Raw genomic sequence first — 20921 nt, forward strand, 5'->3', positions numbered from 1 at the left:
CACACACACACACACACACACACACACACACACACTCAAGAACCCTCATGCCCACACACATAAAGTCCTTATGTGCCAGGCACAGTTCTGACTCATTTAATTCTCCCAACATCCTCATGACAAGGTTTCCTTGAACAGCCCTTATTTATCCATTAGAAGAAGTACAGAGAGACTAGAAAATATGGACAAGAGCAAGCATCAGCAGATGGCAGAGGTAGGATTCGAACCAATAATAATAGTAATAATAAGTCAATAATGACAAACAAACTAGGAAAGGAACCAAAAGGAGAAGAAAGTGCAACAGGGACATGTGAGGTGGCTCAGGGTGCTTGCTGCCAAGTCTGGTGCCCTGGCTTCAGTCCCTGGAATCCACATGGTGGAAAGAGGACAGACTCCCAAACGCTGTCCTCTGACTTCCGCATGTTCACCTGTCATATGTGCACCAACCTCCCCCTCCCCTGACTGAAGAGACATTTTGGAAAAGTGCAATGAGTGCCGTTCTTCTGGACCCTCTCACTGAGGATGGAGGAGGAGAAAGCCTGCATCCAAACCCAGCCTTTTCATAGAGATGCAGTCTTCCTTCTGCCTCTCCCACTCTCTTATTACCGCCTCCCACTCAGGAACTGAGAACTCAGGGTAAAAATAGAAACCCTGGGGGAGTTTGAAGGGAGCTCTGGGCAGAGAGACCTAACTGACCCCATGAGGGTAGTGGCTCTAACTGTGACCCCATGAGGGTGGTGGCTCTGAGGTCCCATAGAACCCGATAGGAGAGGGGCTCTGGCTTGTCTTGGGGGTGGCTCCTTTGGGACCACAGTACCATGTGTCTTGACATCCTGCTAGGTTCCCCCTCTCTCTCCTACCTACCTGTCCACATCTGCCTCTTCATACACCCAGGTCTTGGCTCCATCCTGTCTCTCTCTATGCCACTTGGCAGTGTAACCCCTATTCCTGGTTCCTTCTTTACACAGCACATTTGCTTCCTGAGACTCTGTTCTGGCCTCCCCTCAGGAACACACTCCTTACTATCTCAGTGGAATGAATTCTTATGAGACACAGAACACGGTGTAGAAGTCAGGCAGAGCTTCTACAGGATAACATGAGGTGCTCTCAAGGATGGGAGTGGGCCGTGATCAAAGGGGCCATTGTGTAGGGATGAGAACGGAGAGTGACCAGAGAGACCACTCTATGGGCCTACATGTTTGGTCATATCTTAGTTTGTTCTTTCTATTGTTACAAACACCACAACCAAAAGCATCTTGGGGAACAGACGGCTTATTTGGCTTACTCCAAATCACAGGTATCATTGAGGGAACTGTGGTGGATTGAGTAGGGGTGACCCCATGGATTCATCTGAATGCTTGGCTCATAGGCACTATTAGGAGGCATGGCCCAATTGGAGGAAGTGTGCCGCTGTAGGAGCTGGCTTTGGGGTTCCTTCCCTATGCTCAAACTCTGCCCAGTCTCCTTCTACGACCTTCAGATCCAGATGTAGAGCTCTTGGCTTCTCCAGCACCCTGTCTGTCTCTGGAAGAACAGCCAAGCTCACTTTTAACTACTGAACCTTCTCTCCAGCCTTGCAACAGGCCAATCTGATGGAGGATTGCAACAGGCCAATCTGATGGAGGATTGCAACAGGCCAGTCTGATGGAGGCATTGCAACAGGCCAGACTGATGGAGGCATTGCAACAGGCCAGACTGATGGAGGCATTGCAACAGGCCAGTCTGATGGAGGCTGTTCTTTATCTGAAGCTCCCTCGTGTTGACAGCCAACATTAACCACCACAGGGAACCTTTAAAACTTTCCGTTGTTATTGCTGTTGTTTTGGTTTTTTGAAACAGTTTCTCTGAGTAGTCCTGGAACTTACTATGTAGACCAAGCTGGTCTTGAACTCACAGAGACCTGTCTGCCTCTACCTCCTGAATGCTGGCACCACCACTGAGCTTAAGATTATTTTTTAAAGTTCCCAGGCAGATGGCAAACCTGAAGAAAGTTTTCCTGATCAGATAACTGGCAGGCTCGTTTGAGTTAATTCAACCTCGGGAGGAGCCAATGGCAGGTCTTTGCCTTTTTACCATAAATCCTCCTGCTAGGTAGTAATCGTATGATCTTTTGAACAGTGAGAAAGTCACGTATCCACCTGCTGGTGGCTCGATTTATTCTGACTTCAGTCTTTCACCAGTAATCAAAGCCCCCTGCCAGCCAGACCCTGGTTTTACATGCTGCTGGCTGTGAGGGATTATATTATTATGATTAAGGACCTCCAACGCCTGCTGATGTCTGACTGGCTACCTGGCAACTCCCTCTACTGCAAAACCATCCCTAACCCTGACAAATCCCAGAACTCCTTTTCAAGCTTACTGAACCCACAGACCAGGTTTAACAAAGTAAAAACAAAAGTAAAAAAACACAAGGCAGCCATGAAGAACAGGGACTGAAGTCAAAGATGGTCTCAGGCCTAAGTGCCATTCAGTTTCCCCCTTTCTACCTGCAGCCCATTCTGAGATGAAAATACCCAGACAGAACCAGAGAAATGGCACAGAGGTGAAGAGCATTGACTGCTCTCACAGAGGACCTGGGTTTGATTCTCAGAACCCACGTGGTGGCTCACGACCATCTCTAGCTACAGTTCCAGGGGATCTGACATCTTCTGGGTTTTATTAAAAATAAGTTTGGGATCACAAAGGAAGAGACCACCACTCCTACTGAAGTGCCTGGACAAGGCAAACGTTACTCTTGATCAAAAAGGTCTGCTTGGGAAGAGTGAATTCACAAAGACAGGAAGTATGTTTGGGTTTTGTTCTAATTCATACAGTAGGCATGGCTGAGATCGGATCTCACAGTCTTAATTTAATTGGCTAGTCTGAAAAGAACGGCACAGGAACCGAAGGAAAGGTCATTGCTCCAAGAAGAAAGGGGTCACTGCTCCAGGCCACCAAATTCTTGGAGTGCAGCTGTGTAAACAAGGCTTCACTGGCTGGAGGGATTCAAATATTTGTATAAAAATTCTCACCAGGAAGAGGAGCGACAAGAGATTTGTCCTTCACACAAATGTTTTATAGTATTGGATAGAAAACATTCATATCTGATATTTCTTATTCTTCTTCCATCACTGCATGCATATGGTGAACAGACACATGCAGGCAAAACACCCGTGCACATAAAACAATAAAATTAAAAAGGAAGGAAAGAAAATGCCCAAACAGTTCTCTCAGGTAACATCTAGAAGTCAATCCATGTCAGAATCAAGAGAAGGCTCTGCGCCGGCTGGTCCATGGCTGCTCTGCACAGGTCGGTCCATGGCTGCTTTGTGCCGGCTGGTCCATGGCTGCTCTGCGCCGGCTGGTCCATGGCTGCTCTGCGCCAGCTGGTCCATGGCTGCTCTGCACGGGCCGGTCCATGGCTGCTCTGTGCCAGTCGGTCCATGGCTGCTCTGTGCCAGCCGGTCCATGGCTGCTCGTGCCTGTAATCCCAGCACTTGAGAGGCAGAGACAGGTGGGTCTCTGGAAGTTCAAGGCCAGCCTGGTCTAGAGAGAGGGAGTTCCAGGACAACCAGGACTCCACAGAGAGACCTTGTCTAGACAAAACAAAAAAGAAGGGGAGGGGGGAGAAGATGCTGATTGGCCCCTCCAGATCAGGTGATTGGTCTTGGTGCAATTAGAGGCTCCTAAAAACGTAGGGTCATGTGTGGTACTGCAGAAGGAAATGTTTTCTGGAGGTTGTCCCTGCTGGGGATGGTGGCTACACTTTTAATCTTAGCACTCCAGAAGCAGAGGCAGGCAGAGCTCTTTGATTTCCAGGACAGCCAGGGCTATAGTAAGACTTTGTTTGAGAGAGATGAATGGATGGATGGATGGATGGATGGATGGATAGGTAGATGGATGGATGGATGGATNGATGGATGGATGGATAGGTAGATGGATGGATGGATGGATAGGTAGATGGATGGATGGATGGATGGATGGATAGGTAGATGGATGGATGGATGGATGGATGGATAGGTAGATGGATGGATGGATGGATGGATTGATGGATAGATGGATGGATGGATGGATGGATGGATGGATGGATGGATAGGTAGATGGATGGATGGATGGAGAGATGGATGGATGGATGGATGGATGGATGGATGGATGGATGGATAGATGGATGGATGGATGGATGAATGGATGGATAGGTACACAGACAGATAGCTAAAAATAAAGGTGGCTCTGACACCTACTTGTGCCTGGCTCTTTCAGTACTTACCGTGTGCCTCTTGAAACTCTGCTTACACTCTTGACAGTTCTGCTCACCATTGGAACCAGTTATGTATTTGCTCATCTTGCATTCAATGCATGCACGACTGATCACACAAGGACCCCAGCCTTCCACACATGCGCACCTGACTGCTATGTCCAGTTCAACGCCTCATCCTAAAAGCTGCTTTCAGAGTCTGTTTTCTGTGTGTGCAACCTGTGTTCATAAATATGATTTAATGCTCTGCTGTTGTTTGTAATTATTTTTTATTATAGTAAGATAGGCTTTCACTATGTAGCCCTGTCTGGCTCTAAACTCACAAAGATCCACCTGCCTCTGCCTCCTCTTACAGCTTTCCCAGTTGTGATTTTGAACACAGGCTTCCAGCATTTTCTTTTTTTCTTTTTTCTTTCTTTTTTTGCCCTGGGTTCTGTATATTACAGAGCGTGCCCTGTCTCTCTTCTGAACTTCTTCTTCCACTCAAGACAGGGTTTCTTTATATGGCCCTGGCTGTCCTGAAACTTGATTTGTAGACCAGGCTGGCCTAGAACTTACAGAGATCCACCTGCCTCTGCCTCTCCTACCCGTCAACCCCACCCTCATCCCCATCCTCTCACCCCCCACCCTCCCACTCCCCAGCTCTCCACAACTGAGCTCCTTTAGAGCTCCTTTAGAGCTCTTCTTCCCGCCCTGTGCTAACCTGGGGCTGCTGCGGAGCGAATGCCCTGAACTGTGAGGCATAAACAACAGAAATTGTTCCTCCATAGTACTAGAGGCCAGACAGGCTAAGATGAGAGTGCTGCAGATACTGGTGTCTGGTACAGAAGGCTGGTACAGTGTCCTCATGTGGCCTTTTGGCCTCTCTATCTCTTTCTCTTTTGAGGGCATCAGCTCTCCCTTTCTCCCTCCCTTCTTTTTTTGGTTGTTTGTTTTGTTTTTGAGATAGTGTCTCACTGTATAGCCCTAACTAACCTGGAATTTTCCATGTAGATGAGGCTGGCCTGGAACTCCGAGAGACCCATCTGCCTCTGCCTCCTGAGTGCTGGGATTGGGGGAGTATGCCACCATGCCCTAACTTCCTTTGGTTTTATGAGAGAGTCTTCCTAAGTAACTCAAGCTAGCCTGAAACTCACATGGAGGCCCTGCCCTTCCGACCTCATTGTACCTAAAGACTCTATTTCCAGGCACAGTTCTAGGAGCACTGCTAACCACACCACCATCTTGGCAAACAAAGACACAGATAGATGCTAGGTATATATATATCCTCGGTATTTGCAGTACCCCATGATACTTCCTTCCATGAGCTTTAACTCATTTCTCCCTAGTATTCCCCACATGTGCATGTGTGTTTACACATATGCATTTTCACATGTGTGTGGACATGTATGTGCAGTTGTGTGTAGAGGCTGGAGGGCCATATCAGGTGTCTTCCTCACTTTCCACTGACTGATGCAGGATCTCTGGCTATTCCAGCCAGCCAGCTTGCCTCACAGAACCTGCCTCCTGAGCACTGTGATTACAGTCAGGACGCCTGGTTTGTGTGACTTCTGTAGATCTAAATTCCACTCCTCACACTTGTGTGGTAAGTGCTTTGTCCACTGAGCCATCTCCCCAGCTGGCCCTCCCTCCTTATATTTCCATTCAGTAGTGAGTTGACTCCATAGCCACAGAGCACCCTGAGCTGGGTCTTTCCTGTACAGTCCTGTTGAGACAGATTCAGCACAACCTTGTCCTGAAGGTTGCTCCCATTCTGCCTCCTCACTTTGGGTTCTTTACTTTAGTGTCGGTAGTTTCCGAGGAGACATGATCTTACTCTGTAGTGTAGGCTGACCTTGAACTCTCGAGGCTCCGACCTCAGCCTCCCAAGTGCTGAGTTGGTATGCATGTGCCCCATGCTTGGGTTGCATTTGGTTCTTCAACTTGGATAGTACCTTGTTCATTGCAATCTATCAGGACCTTGCCTGTCATCGTCCCGAGGACCTCGGAAGGAGGACTGGGTTGCCGTTTTCCTTCACTACAGGAAGTTTGCATAGTCTCCTGGGACTCTGTCGTCTGTCTGAATGATGTGCCAGTAGGCCTGATGGATACTCCTGGAACTTTGCTGAGATGCGTCTTGATCCCACATACTGTGTCTGCATTGTCTGATGGCTGGCTTAAGACTTCCCTCCTATGAATGGAATCTTGTGTGATCCCAGATGTACATCTGCATCTAATGGCTAGTTGTTGGGCCCCAGGTTCCTTTTATGATGACAGGGAATTTCATTAATTTCTATAATTTTTAAACTTAAATTTTATTTTATATGCATGGGTGCTTTTGTCTGGGCGTGTGTCTGCACCACTTGCATGCCTGGTGTCTGAGGAGGCCAGAAGACAGTGGGAGCTGGAGTTACAGATGGTTGTGAGCTCCTACGTGCATCCTGGGAATCAAATCCAGTCCTCTGGAAGAGCAGCCAGTGCTCTTATCTTCTGAGTAGCTCCTCATTACAAGATTGTTTTTTGAGACAGGGTCTTTCTGCTTAGCCCTGGCTGGTCTGGTACTCACTCTGTAGACCAGGCTAGCCTCAAACTCACAGAGCTCTGCCTGCCTTTGCCTCCAAAGAGCTGGGATTAAAGGTGGGTGTCCTACACCTTACATCCTTATTAAAAATATTTATGTTAAAGAAGATATGCAGTTGTAGTTGCCCCTCCTGATTCGTGGGCTGGGTTCAGATGCACACAGCCTTCGTAAAGAACGGGAGAGTGTTTCAAGTAACTCACACATATCCCTCAGTGTACTTCCTTAAATCCTGTCTAGATGACTTACAACAACAAATACAATGGAATGCTACTTAAACAGCTTCTACTATGTACTCGTTAGTGTGTGTATATGGGAGAATATGTGAGCATGTGTGTGCCGGCCAGTGGGACAACAGTGGGCATCTTCTACAACTACTTGCCACCTTTTTATTTTATTAATTATACACATACGTATTTAATAAAAACTTTCCTTCCTTTCTTTCTTTCTTTCTTTCTTTCTTTCTTTCTTTCTTTCTTTCTTTCTTTCTTTCTTTCTTATATATAAATACACTGTAGCTGTCTTCAGACACACCAGAAGAGGGCATCAGATCTCATTATAGATGGTTGTGAGCCACCATGTGGTTGCTAGGATTTGAACTCAGGACCTCTGGAAGAGAAGTCAGTGCTCTTAACCACTGAGCCATCTCTTTAGCCCCCAATACTTTGGTTTTTAGAGGCAGGGTTTCTCTGTGTAACCCTAGATGTCTTAGAACTGCCCTTAGACAAGACTGGCCTCAGACTCAGAGATCTACATGCCTCTGCCTCCCCAGTACTGAGATGAAAGGTGTTTTCATATATATGGGAAGCAGAGGTAGCTTAGTGGTTAAGAATACTTTTGCTTTTTCGAGACAGGGTTTTTCTGTATAGCCTTGGCTGTCCTGGAACTCACTTTCTCTAAAAACCAAAAAAAAAAAAAAAAAAAAAGTGAAAAAGCTGGGCAGNGGNGGCGCACGCCTTTAATCCCAGCACTTGGGAGGCAGAGGCAGGCGGATTTCTGAGTTCGAGGCCAGCCTGGTCTACAGAGTGAGTTCCAGGACAGCCAGGGCTANACAGAGAAACCCTGTCTCAAAAAACCAACCCCCCCCTCAAAAGAATACTTTTGCTCTTGGAGATGACCTGGTTTTAGTTCCCAGAACTCCAGTTCCAGGGGATTTGACACCATCTTCTGAATTCCTGTGCATGAATTATACACATGGTACACACACACACACACACACACACACATATATATACAGGCAAACACTCATGTACATAAAATAAAATTAACCCAAAAATGTATGTATGTATGTATGTATGTATGTATGTATGTATGTATGTATTTGCATGTATGTATTATAGGTGGGACTATATATGCCAGTGTGTGTGTGTGTGTGTGCATGTGTGTTGTAGGGCAAAGGACAACTGAGAATCGAGGTTCTCTTTTCATGTTGTTGGCTAGGGTCACTCTTGTTTCTGCCACTGTGCCTCATCCTGCGAGCTAGCTGACACTGACCCACAAGCTTCTGAGTTATTCTCCTGTCTCCACACCTCATCTACATGGGTTCTGTTAGATCAGTCTCGTCAGGCTTGCAAGGTTAGCTTTTTTACCTGCTAAATTGTCTCAACCCAGCCTTCTACCTTCCACAACTCCTCTACAGCGCCTGGAGCTTTCCAGTTTGGCTAGGTTGTCTGTCCCTGCCTTCTCAGCAGAGATTCTACAGATGTGTGTGGCACCACCAGGGTTTGTGAGCGCTGGAGACCAAACCCAGGTCCTCGTGTTTGCACAGAAAGCACTTTACCAACCAAGCCAGCTTCCCGCATCCTCTAAAGGAGAGAAAAAGAGTCTGTGCGCACTCAGTTTGGATGATTAGTTTTTAAATATTTTCGATTCACAGTCAGTTAAGTGTGCATATGTCAACCCCACAGATAAGGAGGGCTGACTGTGTATCCCCACTGTATTAAAAACCAGAAGACTGTAAGTTTTTTTGGTTTTTGTTTTTTTGAAATAGGGTTTCTCTGTATAGCCCTGGCTGTCCTGGTACTCACTTCTTTTTTTTTTTTAAGATAAAAATTGGTATGAAAACATAACCCTTCTTAGCTCTCTAATGCGGGAGCACAGCTCAGCCTGCAGATCAGCTCAGTGGTGGGGAAATCCCAGAGCTTGTCCAATTAATGCAGGTTTGCAGATTACTTTCTTTTTACTCTTGGACTTCAACCTCCCCCCCCCACCCCTTTTTAAGAGAGGGAGGGAGGGAGAGAGAGAGAGAGACAGACAGAGAGACAGAGAGAGACAGAGGCAGGTCTCATTGAGTGGCCCTGGATGGCTGGCCTGGAACTATGTGGCCTAGGCTGGCTTTAAATCCAGAGGTTCAGCCACCTCCACCTGCCTCTGCTTCCCTAGTGCAGGGATAAAAGGTGTGCACCACTATGTCTAACTGTCTCACTGATGTTTCCTATTCTATCCTTTTTTTGTTTTGCATTATTATTATTATTTTCTTGTGTGTGCATGTGTAAAATTGCAGGTATGTGACCAAGGCACACGCGTGGAAGCCAGAAGACAACTTTTGTGGAATCAATTCTCTCCTTTTACTGTGGGACTCAAGGACTGAGAGAGACCAAGCGGAGGTCCTCGTGTTTGCTCGGCAAGCACTTTAACTGCCAAGCCAGCTCTCCAGTCTGACTCCTGGTTTCTAGTCTACTCTAGGCTGTTTTAGTTGACTGGTCTATTGCTCTGTTGGCTTTTGGAGACCTCTCATGGATCTTGAACCAATTTGTCTCCTTGTCTCTTCTTCTTAAAAAACAATATCCACTAGCAACACCCCTCCCAAACACCTGGGGGCTGGAGAGGTGGCTCATCCGGAGGAGAAAGCGCCTGTTGGTTTTGCAGACAACCTGGCTTTGGTTCCCAGTGCCCACGTGGTGGCTCACACCCATCCATAACTCCAGAGGATCTGACACTGCTTTAACTTCCACAGGGTGCAAGGGTGGTGAGGGGGGAACCCCTGTAGCTTTCTGAGTTCCAAGAGCCCAGACCCAGCCTCCCAATCTGTCTAGTATCAAATTAGAACCTTCTAAGACCCTCTCCTGAAGTATCCAGGCACACCGTGTTTCTGGGGAGGCAGGACCTGAGGATGTGGGCCTGTGGGGTTCCGGCTTGGGAGCATACCAGGCCACCTGGTAAAGGGAAAGAAGCCAAGCTCTCCACACACCCACTTAAGTTCCCCACCCCTGGGCAGCTGCTTCAGATCTTTGGCAGTGAGCCCTCTGTGGCTGCTATCTCTCATTTTCCACCAAAGGCTCCTATGGAGGCAGCTTGTACTCAAGCTGTTCTTGTTTGGGCATGGAAAAGTCTGATTTGGAATCCAGAGGTAAAGCCGGGCATCAAAGGTTCACACCGGGGCTGGTGAGATGGCCCAGCAGGTAGAGGCACTTGCTGCCAAGCCTGGCAACCTGAGTTCGAGCTTTGGAATTCACAAAGTAGAGGGAGAGAATCAACTCCAGAAAGTTGTCCCCCTGACCTCCACACATGCACTGTGGCACAAAAGCACACCCCCAAGTAGTCTGGGGCTGCAGAGATGGCTCAGGGGTTAAGAGCATCATCTGTTTTTCTAGGGGACCAGGTTCAATTCCAGCACCCACATGGTAATTCACAACTGTCTGTAACTCCAGTTCCAGGAGAACTGACACCCTTATACGGACATTTGCAGGCAAAATACCAATGCACATAAAATAAAAATAAATAAATTATTACAAAAATAAATATAGTCTAAGAAATTAAATCAAACTTTGGAGGCAGACACAGGAGAATTGAAGTAAGTTCAAAGCCAGCACAGATTTACATAGTGAGACTCTGTCTTTAAAACCAATCACCAATCAATCAATCAATCAATCAAACAAACAAAAACAAAGACAAAAGAAACCAGAAGCTGAGCAATGACTTCTCTATCTTCTGTATCTGCCTTCCCAGGAAACAGTTCAGGCGAAGGCCAGGCAGGTGGCAAGTGTGTGAGTGTCAGGGTGGAGTGGGTGCAGAGGAGAGTGAAATGAAGGCAGATCTCAAAATAACCACAAGTCAAAGGCAGACTCGCCTACACAGCTCAGGTGAAGGCCCCACCGTCCTACACTTTGCCTTGGAAAGGGCAGGTGTTTGCCAGGTTGTGGGCTGGAACTCTTTCAGACAGTCTTGTGTGTATGTGTGTGTAAGCATGTATGAGAGTATGTCTGTTTCTGTGAGTGGTGTGTGTGTCTAAGCATGTTTGAGAGAGTATCTGTGTCTGTGAGTGGTGTGTGTGTGTGTGTGTGTGTGTGTGTGCTCGCGCATGCATGTGTGCGTGTAGCCCTCTGTACCAGTAGCTTTCACACCCATGGCTTCAGTCAATCAAGAGCAAACTCATTGCCTTATTGTTGACACATACAATGTGACAAGGCTGGGTTCCTGTGTCTGTACTGAGCAGAGAGCCTAGTACACCATCTTAGAAGTGGGACTTGAGCAATTACAGTTGGTGTATTTTATTTTAAATTTTTTTATTCATTGCTTTTTTGGTTTTGTTTTGTTTTGTTTTCTGAGACAGGGTTTCTCTGTGTATGCCTGGCTGACTGCAAACTCAGAGATTCACCTTCCCCTGCCCCTTGAACACTGGGATTAAAGAAGCGTGCCAACATTGCCCAACTTTATTTTTATTTTATGTAAATAAGTATTTTGTTTGAATGGGCATATGTGTACCATGTGCAAGTCTTATACAAGTGGAGTCCAGAAAAGAGCATCGGGTCCCCTGGAATTGGACTTACAGATGGTTGTAAGCTGCCATGTGGCGCTGGGTCCTCTGTAAGAGCAGCAGTGCTCTTAACCACTGAGCCAACTGTCTACCTCCTTGTTTGTTTTTTGAGGCAGTTTAGAGGTCAGAGGACAACTGGTGGAAGTCGGTTCTCTCTTTTCATCACTTGGGCCCTGAGCATTGAATTCAGATCTTCAGGCTTGAGAGCAAGTGCTGAGCCAGCTCTCTGGTTCTTGGTCCTCTTATTTTTAAACTTCTTTCGTGCCAGAGTTTTACCAAGCCATTTTGCAGACTGTCTCTCAGAGTCGCCTGAGATATTTCTAGTCACTACGCCAGGGCTGTAGGTTTGGGGCTGAGGACCATAGGGAAAGCGCCATTTTTATCATTGACACTGGCCTTGGCCCCCTAGTTGGGAGAGCACCGGTCAGGATTTGCTGCCTAAAGCTGCCCTTTGTTCCTGTTTATTGCACAGAAGTCTGATGGGTTCCCTGTTGAGGTTTGGACACTTGCTGTGTATTGGGATGCTAAGTATGGGTCCCCAAGACCTGGTTGCCCCAGAGATGAGAGAGTCTGCACGTAGGCCCAAGGGACACTATATGACCTTGTCCCCAAGTTATTTCTAGATTGGTAAATAAAGATGCCAACAGCCAATAACTAGGCAGAAGGGACACAGGTAGGTTTTAGGGTTCCTGGTGGGTGGGAGGAGAACCATGAGGGAGAGAAGAAGGTGAAGGGAGGAGAAGCTGCCCCGGGTTAGGTAAGTCATGGAAATGTGGCCCTGAGGGTTGGCCAACTGGAGTTAAGAGCAGCTTAGATGAAACAAAGTAAGTGATAACTCGGGGTGAGCGATAGGCAAGTAAAGTCTGACAGCACAGAGGGGAGATAGCGGCCCAGCTCGGGTACTGTTTAAGGCTCATTGTAAGTAATAAAAGTTGTATGTCTTTTATCAGGGAACTGATTGATCAAGGCAGGGTAGAAACTCGAGATTGGGATTAAAAATTAGACCAGGTGGAGAAGGAGAGAAGAACAAGAGGAGAGGAGGGAGCAGCCATGAGGGGAGATGGACTATGAGCACATGGTCAGGAGAAACAGCAAGTATCTGGGGTGCCCTGCTCGGGAGGTGGCCAGGGCAGCAGGTAGATTAAAGGTTACCCCCCAGTAATTGTCAAAGCCAAATAAAATGACCTTGGTCTGAGTCTCATTTATTTGTAAACTAGTCGGGGATAAGCTTAAAGTGGTTGCACTACAGTTCTTTCCCTTGACAGCTGCACCTTTGTCACCTAGGGAACAGTAAGTTGCAGCCGTGTCAGGCCCTAAGTAGCCAGCCCTCCTAGAACACACAGTTCATACTCAGATCTTCCTTATGTCCCTCCATATGACTCACTGCAATAACCCATCCGCTTGGTCATGTTGCCTCTATTTCAAAGACAAAAGCAGAGTCTTCTAGCAGTTCCCACACTAGAGTGATCAAGTCAGAGGAGAGGCACAGTAGGTCTGTCTGACACTGGGCCTACCTGCGTAGGCAGGCGCAGAACACTTGTTTTAGTTTAGTGGCCCTGCTTCCAGCCAGGCTACTTTTAACACCAGCCCTGCAGTGGTTTGCCTCCCTGGCTTTAGTCCCTGTCAAGCAGCCCATTCCTGACCCTCCAGGGCGTCTAGTGCCCACAGGGGAAGTGACCCAGACTTCCCAGCAAATAAACCTGCCCACGGATTTCCATATATACAGAGGCAGCCGTTTCCTCTCCCCACAGCTGGGAAGGCAGCACTTTAAGTAACCCAGCTTGCTTTGGATCCTCCTGGTGGTAGGATCTAGGTCAGTCGTCCTTGGAGAAGGCAAACCTGCACTGTGGTGGGACAGAGCCGAGGTAGCCGCCCCATCCTGCAGCCACAGCCATGGGCCCGCTCTGGATACTTGTGACTTAACTTTGGCCTCACACCTGCAAGGCGAGCAGCTCTACCCCGAGTCACATCTATAACCCTGATAGATTGTTAGTTTGGTTTCGTTCTTTTTGAGACATGGGCTCTTGTAATCAGGGCTAGCCTCTAACTGACTATGTAGCTTGAATGCCTGGCTTTCTTGCCTCCACTTCCCAAGCACTGAGATTACAGGCCTTTGCTTTCAGGCCCACAAGACATGTTTACTAAAATTCACTTTATTTAGGCCAAGCATAGTAGCTCACGCCATTAATCTCAGCACTTGGAAGCAGAGGCATCTCTGAGTTTCAGGCTACCTAGTGAAATCTTGCTGAGAAAAAAAAAAAAAAAAAAAACACAAACAAAACCAGTATATGTACTTGTTAAAATCAAGTGACCTAGGGTTTCTGAGAGCCTTTGCCTCACCCCACCCTTTCCTATGCAGGTGCTCTGACAGGCGCCTCCTCCGAGTTCCAGACAACATGCTGTCATTGTAGCTCCTTGGTTTTTCAGACATGGATGTCCCTGTTACCTACTGACTTCACACTGTGCAAGGCAATGACTTAATACCCTCGTGTCCCCTCCCCAACATGCACTAGAGTGTTCTCTCCCAGCCCTCTTGACGGCTACACCATGATTTGGTCTAATAAATATTCACTGATTATATTATTATTATTATTATTATTAATTATTATTATTATTATTTTAGATTTATTTTATTTGCAGGCACACACACGTGTGTGTGTGTGTGTAGTTTGGTTGTTTGGTTGCTTTTCAAATTTTATTTATGTAATTATTGTGGGGGGAAACAGCCTCTGAGCTACTTCCTTAGCACCCGGAGACCCTATAGGCTGTCCTCATTTCTCCTAGGGGATTTTCCATCCATCATCCATGATGCTGGGCAGCCCCAAGGAATCTTTCTAAGCTGCCACCCCAGAACAGCCTGCTGTAGCTCTCCTTTGCCCCTCAGGGGAGACCTCTCTTGCTTCCCTTCCCTGGGAACCTTTGCACCCTCAGCTGGCTTGCTTCATCCTCAGAGAGTTGACCTCAGTGGGCGTTGAGGGGAGGACTGTATGTCCTCCTGTCTGAGACCCTCACTGTCTGGGTGAGCCTTTTAAGTGCAGGGGTGGATTGGCTGCTTGGCTTGGAGCTGTGGTGGGGCAGGGATGGTCAGTGGCAGGCATAGTGGGGAGGGTGCAGAGAGGAGCCAGTGTCTGCCTTCCTGTCCTAGCCATTCCTCACTCCCTAGTGCACTAAGGCAGACTCCTCCTGGGAGGTCCAGCGCAGCCATCTGGTCTGTGGCCTGCTGAGCCCACTCTCTCAGATCCTGAAGCTTCTCCCTGGCACCGGTAGTCCTGCCAAGGCCAAGGTGAATTGAGGACATGCCAGGATTCGAGTGCCAGACTTCCCCAAGGCTTGCCTAGGGCAGCTGCTTCCGAGGACTGGTCCTGTGGGGCACAGCATGTCCCTGGCCCATCACATCCCCAGCTGCCCCCAGCCAGGGGCTGTTGTAACACTCATTTCCCAGAGGTGGGTGCTGAGTCAGCAAGTGTTCTTGCCCTTAGTCACATGTGGAGACCTTTCTAGAACTGATGACTAAGAGTCCTGGGCCCATTAGCTGCTCTGCTGTTTTCCATGGGTTAGCTCTGGAATCCAGCAGTCCTGTGAAAAGAGACAGCTCTTATTTTCATTTAGCAGACAAGGAAATCAGGGCACAGAGAGGCTGAATGGCTTGCTTGATATCACTCAGCTAGCAAAGACTGAGAACAGAATTTCACTTTCTGTCTGGCCTGGTGTGTGTGTGTGTGTGTGTGTGTGTGTGTGTGTGTGTGTGTGTAATCATTCATCAGGTGTCAGCCTCAAACATTGTCCCTTAGGTGCCATTCACCTTGTTTTTCTGACACAGGGCTTTTTTCTTCTTCCTCCTCTTCTCTCCTCCCCCTTCTTCTTCTTCCTCCTCCTCTTCCTCCTCCTCCTTCCTTCTTCAACAGGGTTTCACTATGTAGCTCTGTAGACCAGGCTGGTCTCAAGTGCTGGGATTAGAGGTGTGCATTGCCATACCCAGATGATACAGGGTTTCTTACTGGGACCCAAGTGCCATTCATTAGGCTAGGCTGATTGGCCAACGAGCTCTCCGGACACCCCCTGTTTCTTGTTTGGGTGCTTGGGATTGAACTCGGGTCCTCATGCTTGGGTAGCCAGTCTTTAACTGACTGAGCTATCTACCCAGGCCTTGGACATTTTACACACTTTGTTCTCTAGCTTGATAAGGGCAAATTGGGGATGTGGGAGGATTTTCTCTTGGGATATAGCATCCCAAAGGATCAGCATGCCCATTTTACAAATGAGATAGTTAAGACCAGAGGAGAGGGGGTCAATGAGATGGTTCAGTGTGTAGAGGTGTACACTGCACATGAAAGTTTGGTGACTGGAGTTTGATCCCAAGAGTCCAAGTCAAAATGGAAGAAGAAAACCTACTCCACAAAGTCGTCCACTGACATCCACATGTGCACCATGCCGTGTGTTCACACACATACAACATACACACAACTGAGGGGGGAGAAGGGAAGGAGGGAGGAGGAGAGAGGGAGAGGGAAAAGGGAGATGGGAGGAGGGAGGAGGAGAGAGGGAGAGGGAGAGGGAGGAGGGAGGTGGGAGCTGGAAGAGGGTGGAAGGAGGAGGAAGGAGGGAGGGGGAGAAGGAACATACAAGTGCATGCAAGAGTGGATTGTGATCCTCCCTAAGGTCAAGTTTCTTTCAGGGAGGAGGCTTTGACCCACAGGCCTTGGCTTCCTCAGTTCCTCCGACTGTCTGTCCATACTGCATCCCATAGTCTCCCTCAGAGTGGGGTTTTGGACATCCAGCATAAGCCCTGACCTGGGAGGCAGCAGCTCGGGTTGTCAGTCCCAGTTGGTCCCTGGCCCACTGTGGCCCTGTTCTCATCTGTAAGATAAATGGCCTCATTCAGGTACACAGTCCTCGCTCAGAGAGATGCTGGTGACACAGTGTTTTCTGTGTGCATCATGGCTTCCTTATTAGTGCAGCCATGAGGCCCCACTTCCCCAGCAGAATTTTTCCCCCAACCTGCTTCCAGCCTTCTTCCTTCTAGGAATCTGAAGAAGATGCCCAGTTAGGCCCAGCGCCCAGCCCTGGTGCAGGAAATCAGGCCTCCTATGGATGCTGCCCTAGTGAACATTTGTTCTGTTTTGTAACAGCGTCATGCAGCTGTCTGTGCCTTACAGACACAGTATGAACCACTTGAGGACCAGGAGGAGCACTGATGGAGCCGTGCTGGCTGAGGAATACGCTTCCTGGCTCTGAGCAGGCTGAAAAAGAGGCCGCTTGAGGAACAGGAGCAGAGCAGGGCAGACTGGAGTACAGTGAGTCCCAGGCCTGCTAGCTGTAAGATCCAAGACCCCTGGACTAAGACCGAGAGGCTCTGCCCACAGAGGCCAGAGCAAATATTGGGGTGAGGGCACTGAAAGGAGGATGTAGATCAAGACAGCTGGACAGATGCTGTCTGAGGGCAAGTGAGTGTCAAGTCCTAGCCCACACCTCCACATAGGCCACGCTGACCCATGCCTGGGAGGCTTCCGGGTACCACAACCTTCATGTGTGCCTGCACCGACAGAGAGGTCTACAAGGTGGGGAATGCATGTCTCCATGAGGCAGCTAGCTAACTGGCTAGGAGGTACCCCCACCCCAAACCAAAAGCTACATCACCTTAGCTCTTTCTGGTCAGATTTGAGCTCAGCCTGACTATTGTTCTGGCCTGACTCAGTGTGGTCCCCCTGCCAAATATGGAAAGGTAAGATCGGTCGGCATCTCCTTTGATGGATGGGGAAACTGAGGCTCCAAGTGCAGGAGGGGCTAGGCAGCTGTTACAGAGCCTGGCTGGAAGCACACACACATACACACACATACATACACACACACACACACACACACACACACACACACACACACATGTTCCCAATGGCCACCAGGACCAGGACCTCTTGTGTGCCTTTAGTTGCCCTACCAGGTTTCTGAGCTCTGAGAAAACAAGGAGCCCGTCACTGCATTGCCCTTCAGAGTGAGGCCGTGGACTCTGAACCTGGGAGAGGCCCAGAGCCTGTGCATTAGTCACTAGACAAAGAGTTTCCTTCAGTTCAGTGGCTTTATTAATGGGTTCAACCCCAGTGTTAGGCAGTGTGTATGTGTAGGAGGAAGGTCTCTTCTCCACTCCTGGCCTCAGTTTCCCTCTGTCACACAGGGAGAGAAGACTTCCCTGCTTTCTTCATCGGGATATCATGAAGTCCAAAGGCAGCCATATGCATGTTTGGGCTTCTCAGGCATACAGCAGCCCCCCAGGACAGTCCAGACATGGTCCTAGCCTGTGAAGGCTCACAGTCTATGAGGGAAGCCCAAGCCTTGGCCAGTCACTGGCAGCTGCCCAGAAAGTCAGGTGGAGCTTGGCCCTGGGACCAGGTGATATTCAGGAAGTTCTCAGCCTTTCTTTGGCTTCACTGAACTCTGACCTGGAAGTGGGTGGCTGGTCTTTGTGGGGCCAAGGGGTCACAGTTGGTACTCTCATTTCTGTGTAGGTCCCTAAGACCTTCATAAATGCCAGTCCAGAGAGTTTTTAAACCCAAAAGGTAGAGAGCCAGGTATTTTCTCCTCAGGCCTGTGGAGATCTTTGCTAAGAGACAGGTACCAGAACCAAGAAGAGCAGCCACATGGGAGCTTTGAATGATCTGGTGGCAGAGGCCTCCTTGGGTCACAAGACAAAGTTCAAAGGCTGGAGCAGTTCAGAGTCCAGAAAAGCCATGCAGGGGCAGATGAAAAGACACAGGAGCGGAGCCTGTGGAGTGAGGGACAGTCACAGCAACTCTAGCTGTTGGTGTCCAACAAGGTCTCTGGGGAGGCTGGTTGACTCAGGGTCACACTGGGGAAGCTGGCGACAAAACTCCTCCACCTTCTTTTCACCTGCTGGAAGACCAAAGTAGGAGAAACATCATAGCAGTGGCTTTAAGGGGTGTTCCACTCACAGCCACCAGGTGGGGGTAGAGCTATGAAAGAGAAGCTAAACTCCTGGGGGGGAGGGGAGACCCTTCCCCCTGGGACGCAGGGCCAGGAGGGGTGGGGAAAATCTACTCTTCATCCCGTGTGAGAGGTACAGAGGGTAATTTGCCAGAAGTTGCATTGGCCAATCTGCCTGCCTCCTGCTCTAGTCACCCTTGCAACATAGTATTACATTAATCATCTTAATACAGCTCTCAGAGCCTTGTGTGGTAATGTATGCCTGCACTCCCAGCACTCAGAACACTGAGTAGGATCAAGAGTTCCAGGCCACTCTGGGCTACTTAGTGAGAACCCATCTCAAAACAGGAAGGCTCTGACCATATTCCACCCAGACCCCATTTGCCCACCCTCCTCCAGCCTTCAATGAATCCCCAGTGCCCACAGGGGTGAGGGGAATCACAACTGCTTTTAGTCAAATGCATTCAATTCCTGGGTATTTTGCTTGGCTTTCCTCATGTCAGCTGTGCTCTTAACCCTTTGCTGCCCGGAGTCCCCACCCTTCCCCATGAACTTGATAATTCAGTTTGAAGCCACACCTGTTGGTACTGTCTCAGCCACCGCCGGCTGCCTCCTCCTCTCTGGCCTTGGATCAGCTGCTCTGTGTCTCCCAGGGTCCCTGGCAGCCGCTCCTGGACAGAGACCTCCAGCCCTTCCGTGCCATCGGGGCCCTGCGACCTGGACTTCTCACGGCCCAGTCTGAGGCTCAGTGCTCGGTGGAGTCGGCCATCCAGAGACCTCCCCTGGGACTCATGGAGCCTCCCATAGGAGGGCCGGGGTTCTCGGAAGGACTGACTGCGCAGGCTGGTCCCCATGGTCCTAGAAGCTAGCACTGGTCAGTAAGCCACTAGCTTTGTGAGATGGCCCGGTGCCTTCACTCATATGATGGGAGATCACCTGTAGACAAAGGTCAGTGCTGCTGAGGTGGCTGTCATAAACCAAAGGGCAGGCCACAGAGGCCAAATATCTCTGAGTCACTCTCCATTGACTTCTCACCCTGTGGGACTATACAGCGCAGGCTGGCTTCCAGCTCGGGATCCTTCTGAATGCTGGGCTGGTTCCTATTGTCTTCCCTCCTCCCTCCAGACAGCCTTCTCTGACCACACCACCCTGGAGACCTTGCCGGCCTCCTCTGGCCTTGGCCTTGGCTGGCCATACCACTCATCTCATTGACATTAAGCAGAGATTACTTCTACAACAGGACAGAGAACAGAACAGCTTCAATCTAGAACAGTCAAAACCATAACTACCAGGGTGAAATTGGGTAAGGCAGGGGCTGGACAGTGGACAGTACTTGTTTTCATGGCTCCAGACCTTCAGTTTTACAAGGTGAAAAGCACTCTGGGAGTCAGCGGCACACATCCAAAATCGTGACCTGCAGGGGCTGGGGGGACGGCTCACTCATAAAGTGCTTGCTGCACAGGATCTGGGTTGGGTTCCCTGGTATCCCTGTGGGAAAGTGGATGTGCATCTGTCATCCCAGACCTGGGAGAGACAGGAAACTCTCTGGGACTTGCAGTCCCTGTCTGAGCTGCATTGGTGAGCTCTTGACCCAGTGGGACACGCTGTCTCAAAAACTAAGGGAAGGAATGGTCGAGTGGGCACGGGCACTTGCTGACAAGGGAAGGAATGGTCGAGTGGGTCGAGTGGGCATGGGCACTTGCTGACAAGCCTGACAACCTGAGTTTGATCCTTGGGATTCACCTGGTGGAGAGAACTGGCTGTCACAGGCTTTCCTCTCTCCACCACACGTGTGCTGTGGCTCTCAAGAACACACAATACACACACACACACACACACAAAAATCCCAAATAAATGTAATTTGAAAATGTAAAAAGGTGAGGCCAGGCAAGGTGGCTCATGTCTTTTATCTCAGTGCTCATGCCAGGGGAATTTCTGTGAGTTTGGGCCAGCCTGGTCTACACAGCTAGTTCCTCTCTCAAAAACTAAGAGGAAAAAAAATGAAAGGTAGAGAATGACAGAGGAAGACACTTAGTGTCAACTTCTAGACTACACACACGTGTGCGAGTGTACACACACACACACGTAATCCCTTCACACACACCACACAGAGACACAAAGAAAAAAAATGACCTATAGTAAATATTATTTCAGTGCCAGACTTTTGTCTTAGGCAGGGTCTCATGTTGCCCAGATGGGCCTCGCTATGTGGCAGAGGATGATCTCGAATTCCTGATCTCTGCCCTCCTCCACCTCCTGAATTCTTGGATTACAAGTATGGGTCACCATGCCTTGTGTAGATAGTGCTGGGGATGGAACACTGATTATTGTGCACACTAGGCAAGCACTGTGTCAACTATGCTACATCCTCAGCCTGGCAGGTTCTGTGTGTGTGTGTGTGTGTGTGTGTGTGTGTGTGTGAAAGGGGGGGAGGGAGA

At 48.9% G+C, this 20921-nt stretch overlaps 1 protein-coding gene across 6 annotated transcripts in view; it reads right to left on the reverse strand.

Moving 5' to 3' along the window:
- Nucleotides 1-17601: 17601 nt before the first annotated feature.
- The window catches only part of C19H11orf86 (chromosome 19 C11orf86 homolog), a 13096-nt gene continuing 9776 nt past the window's right edge, over nucleotides 17602-20921 (reverse strand). For 5 of the 6 annotated variants that reach the window (XM_029472867.1, XM_029472866.1, XM_029472865.1 and 2 more), the window contains 2 exons: nucleotides 19062-19419; nucleotides 17602-18432 (listed from right to left, as the gene is read on the reverse strand). In XM_029472867.1, coding sequence (XP_029328727.1) covers nucleotides 18334-18432; nucleotides 19062-19337 — 375 coding nt within the window. In that variant the 5' untranslated portion in view covers nucleotides 19338-19419 and the 3' untranslated portion in view covers nucleotides 17602-18333. The remainder of the gene's footprint in view (nucleotides 18433-19061; nucleotides 19420-20921) is intronic. The other variant, XM_029472868.1, reaches the window with a different exon arrangement.

Source organism: Mus caroli, chromosome 19 (genome assembly GCF_900094665.2).
Source record: "Mus caroli chromosome 19, CAROLI_EIJ_v1.1, whole genome shotgun sequence".
NCBI lineage: Eukaryota > Metazoa > Chordata > Mammalia > Rodentia > Muridae > Mus > Mus caroli.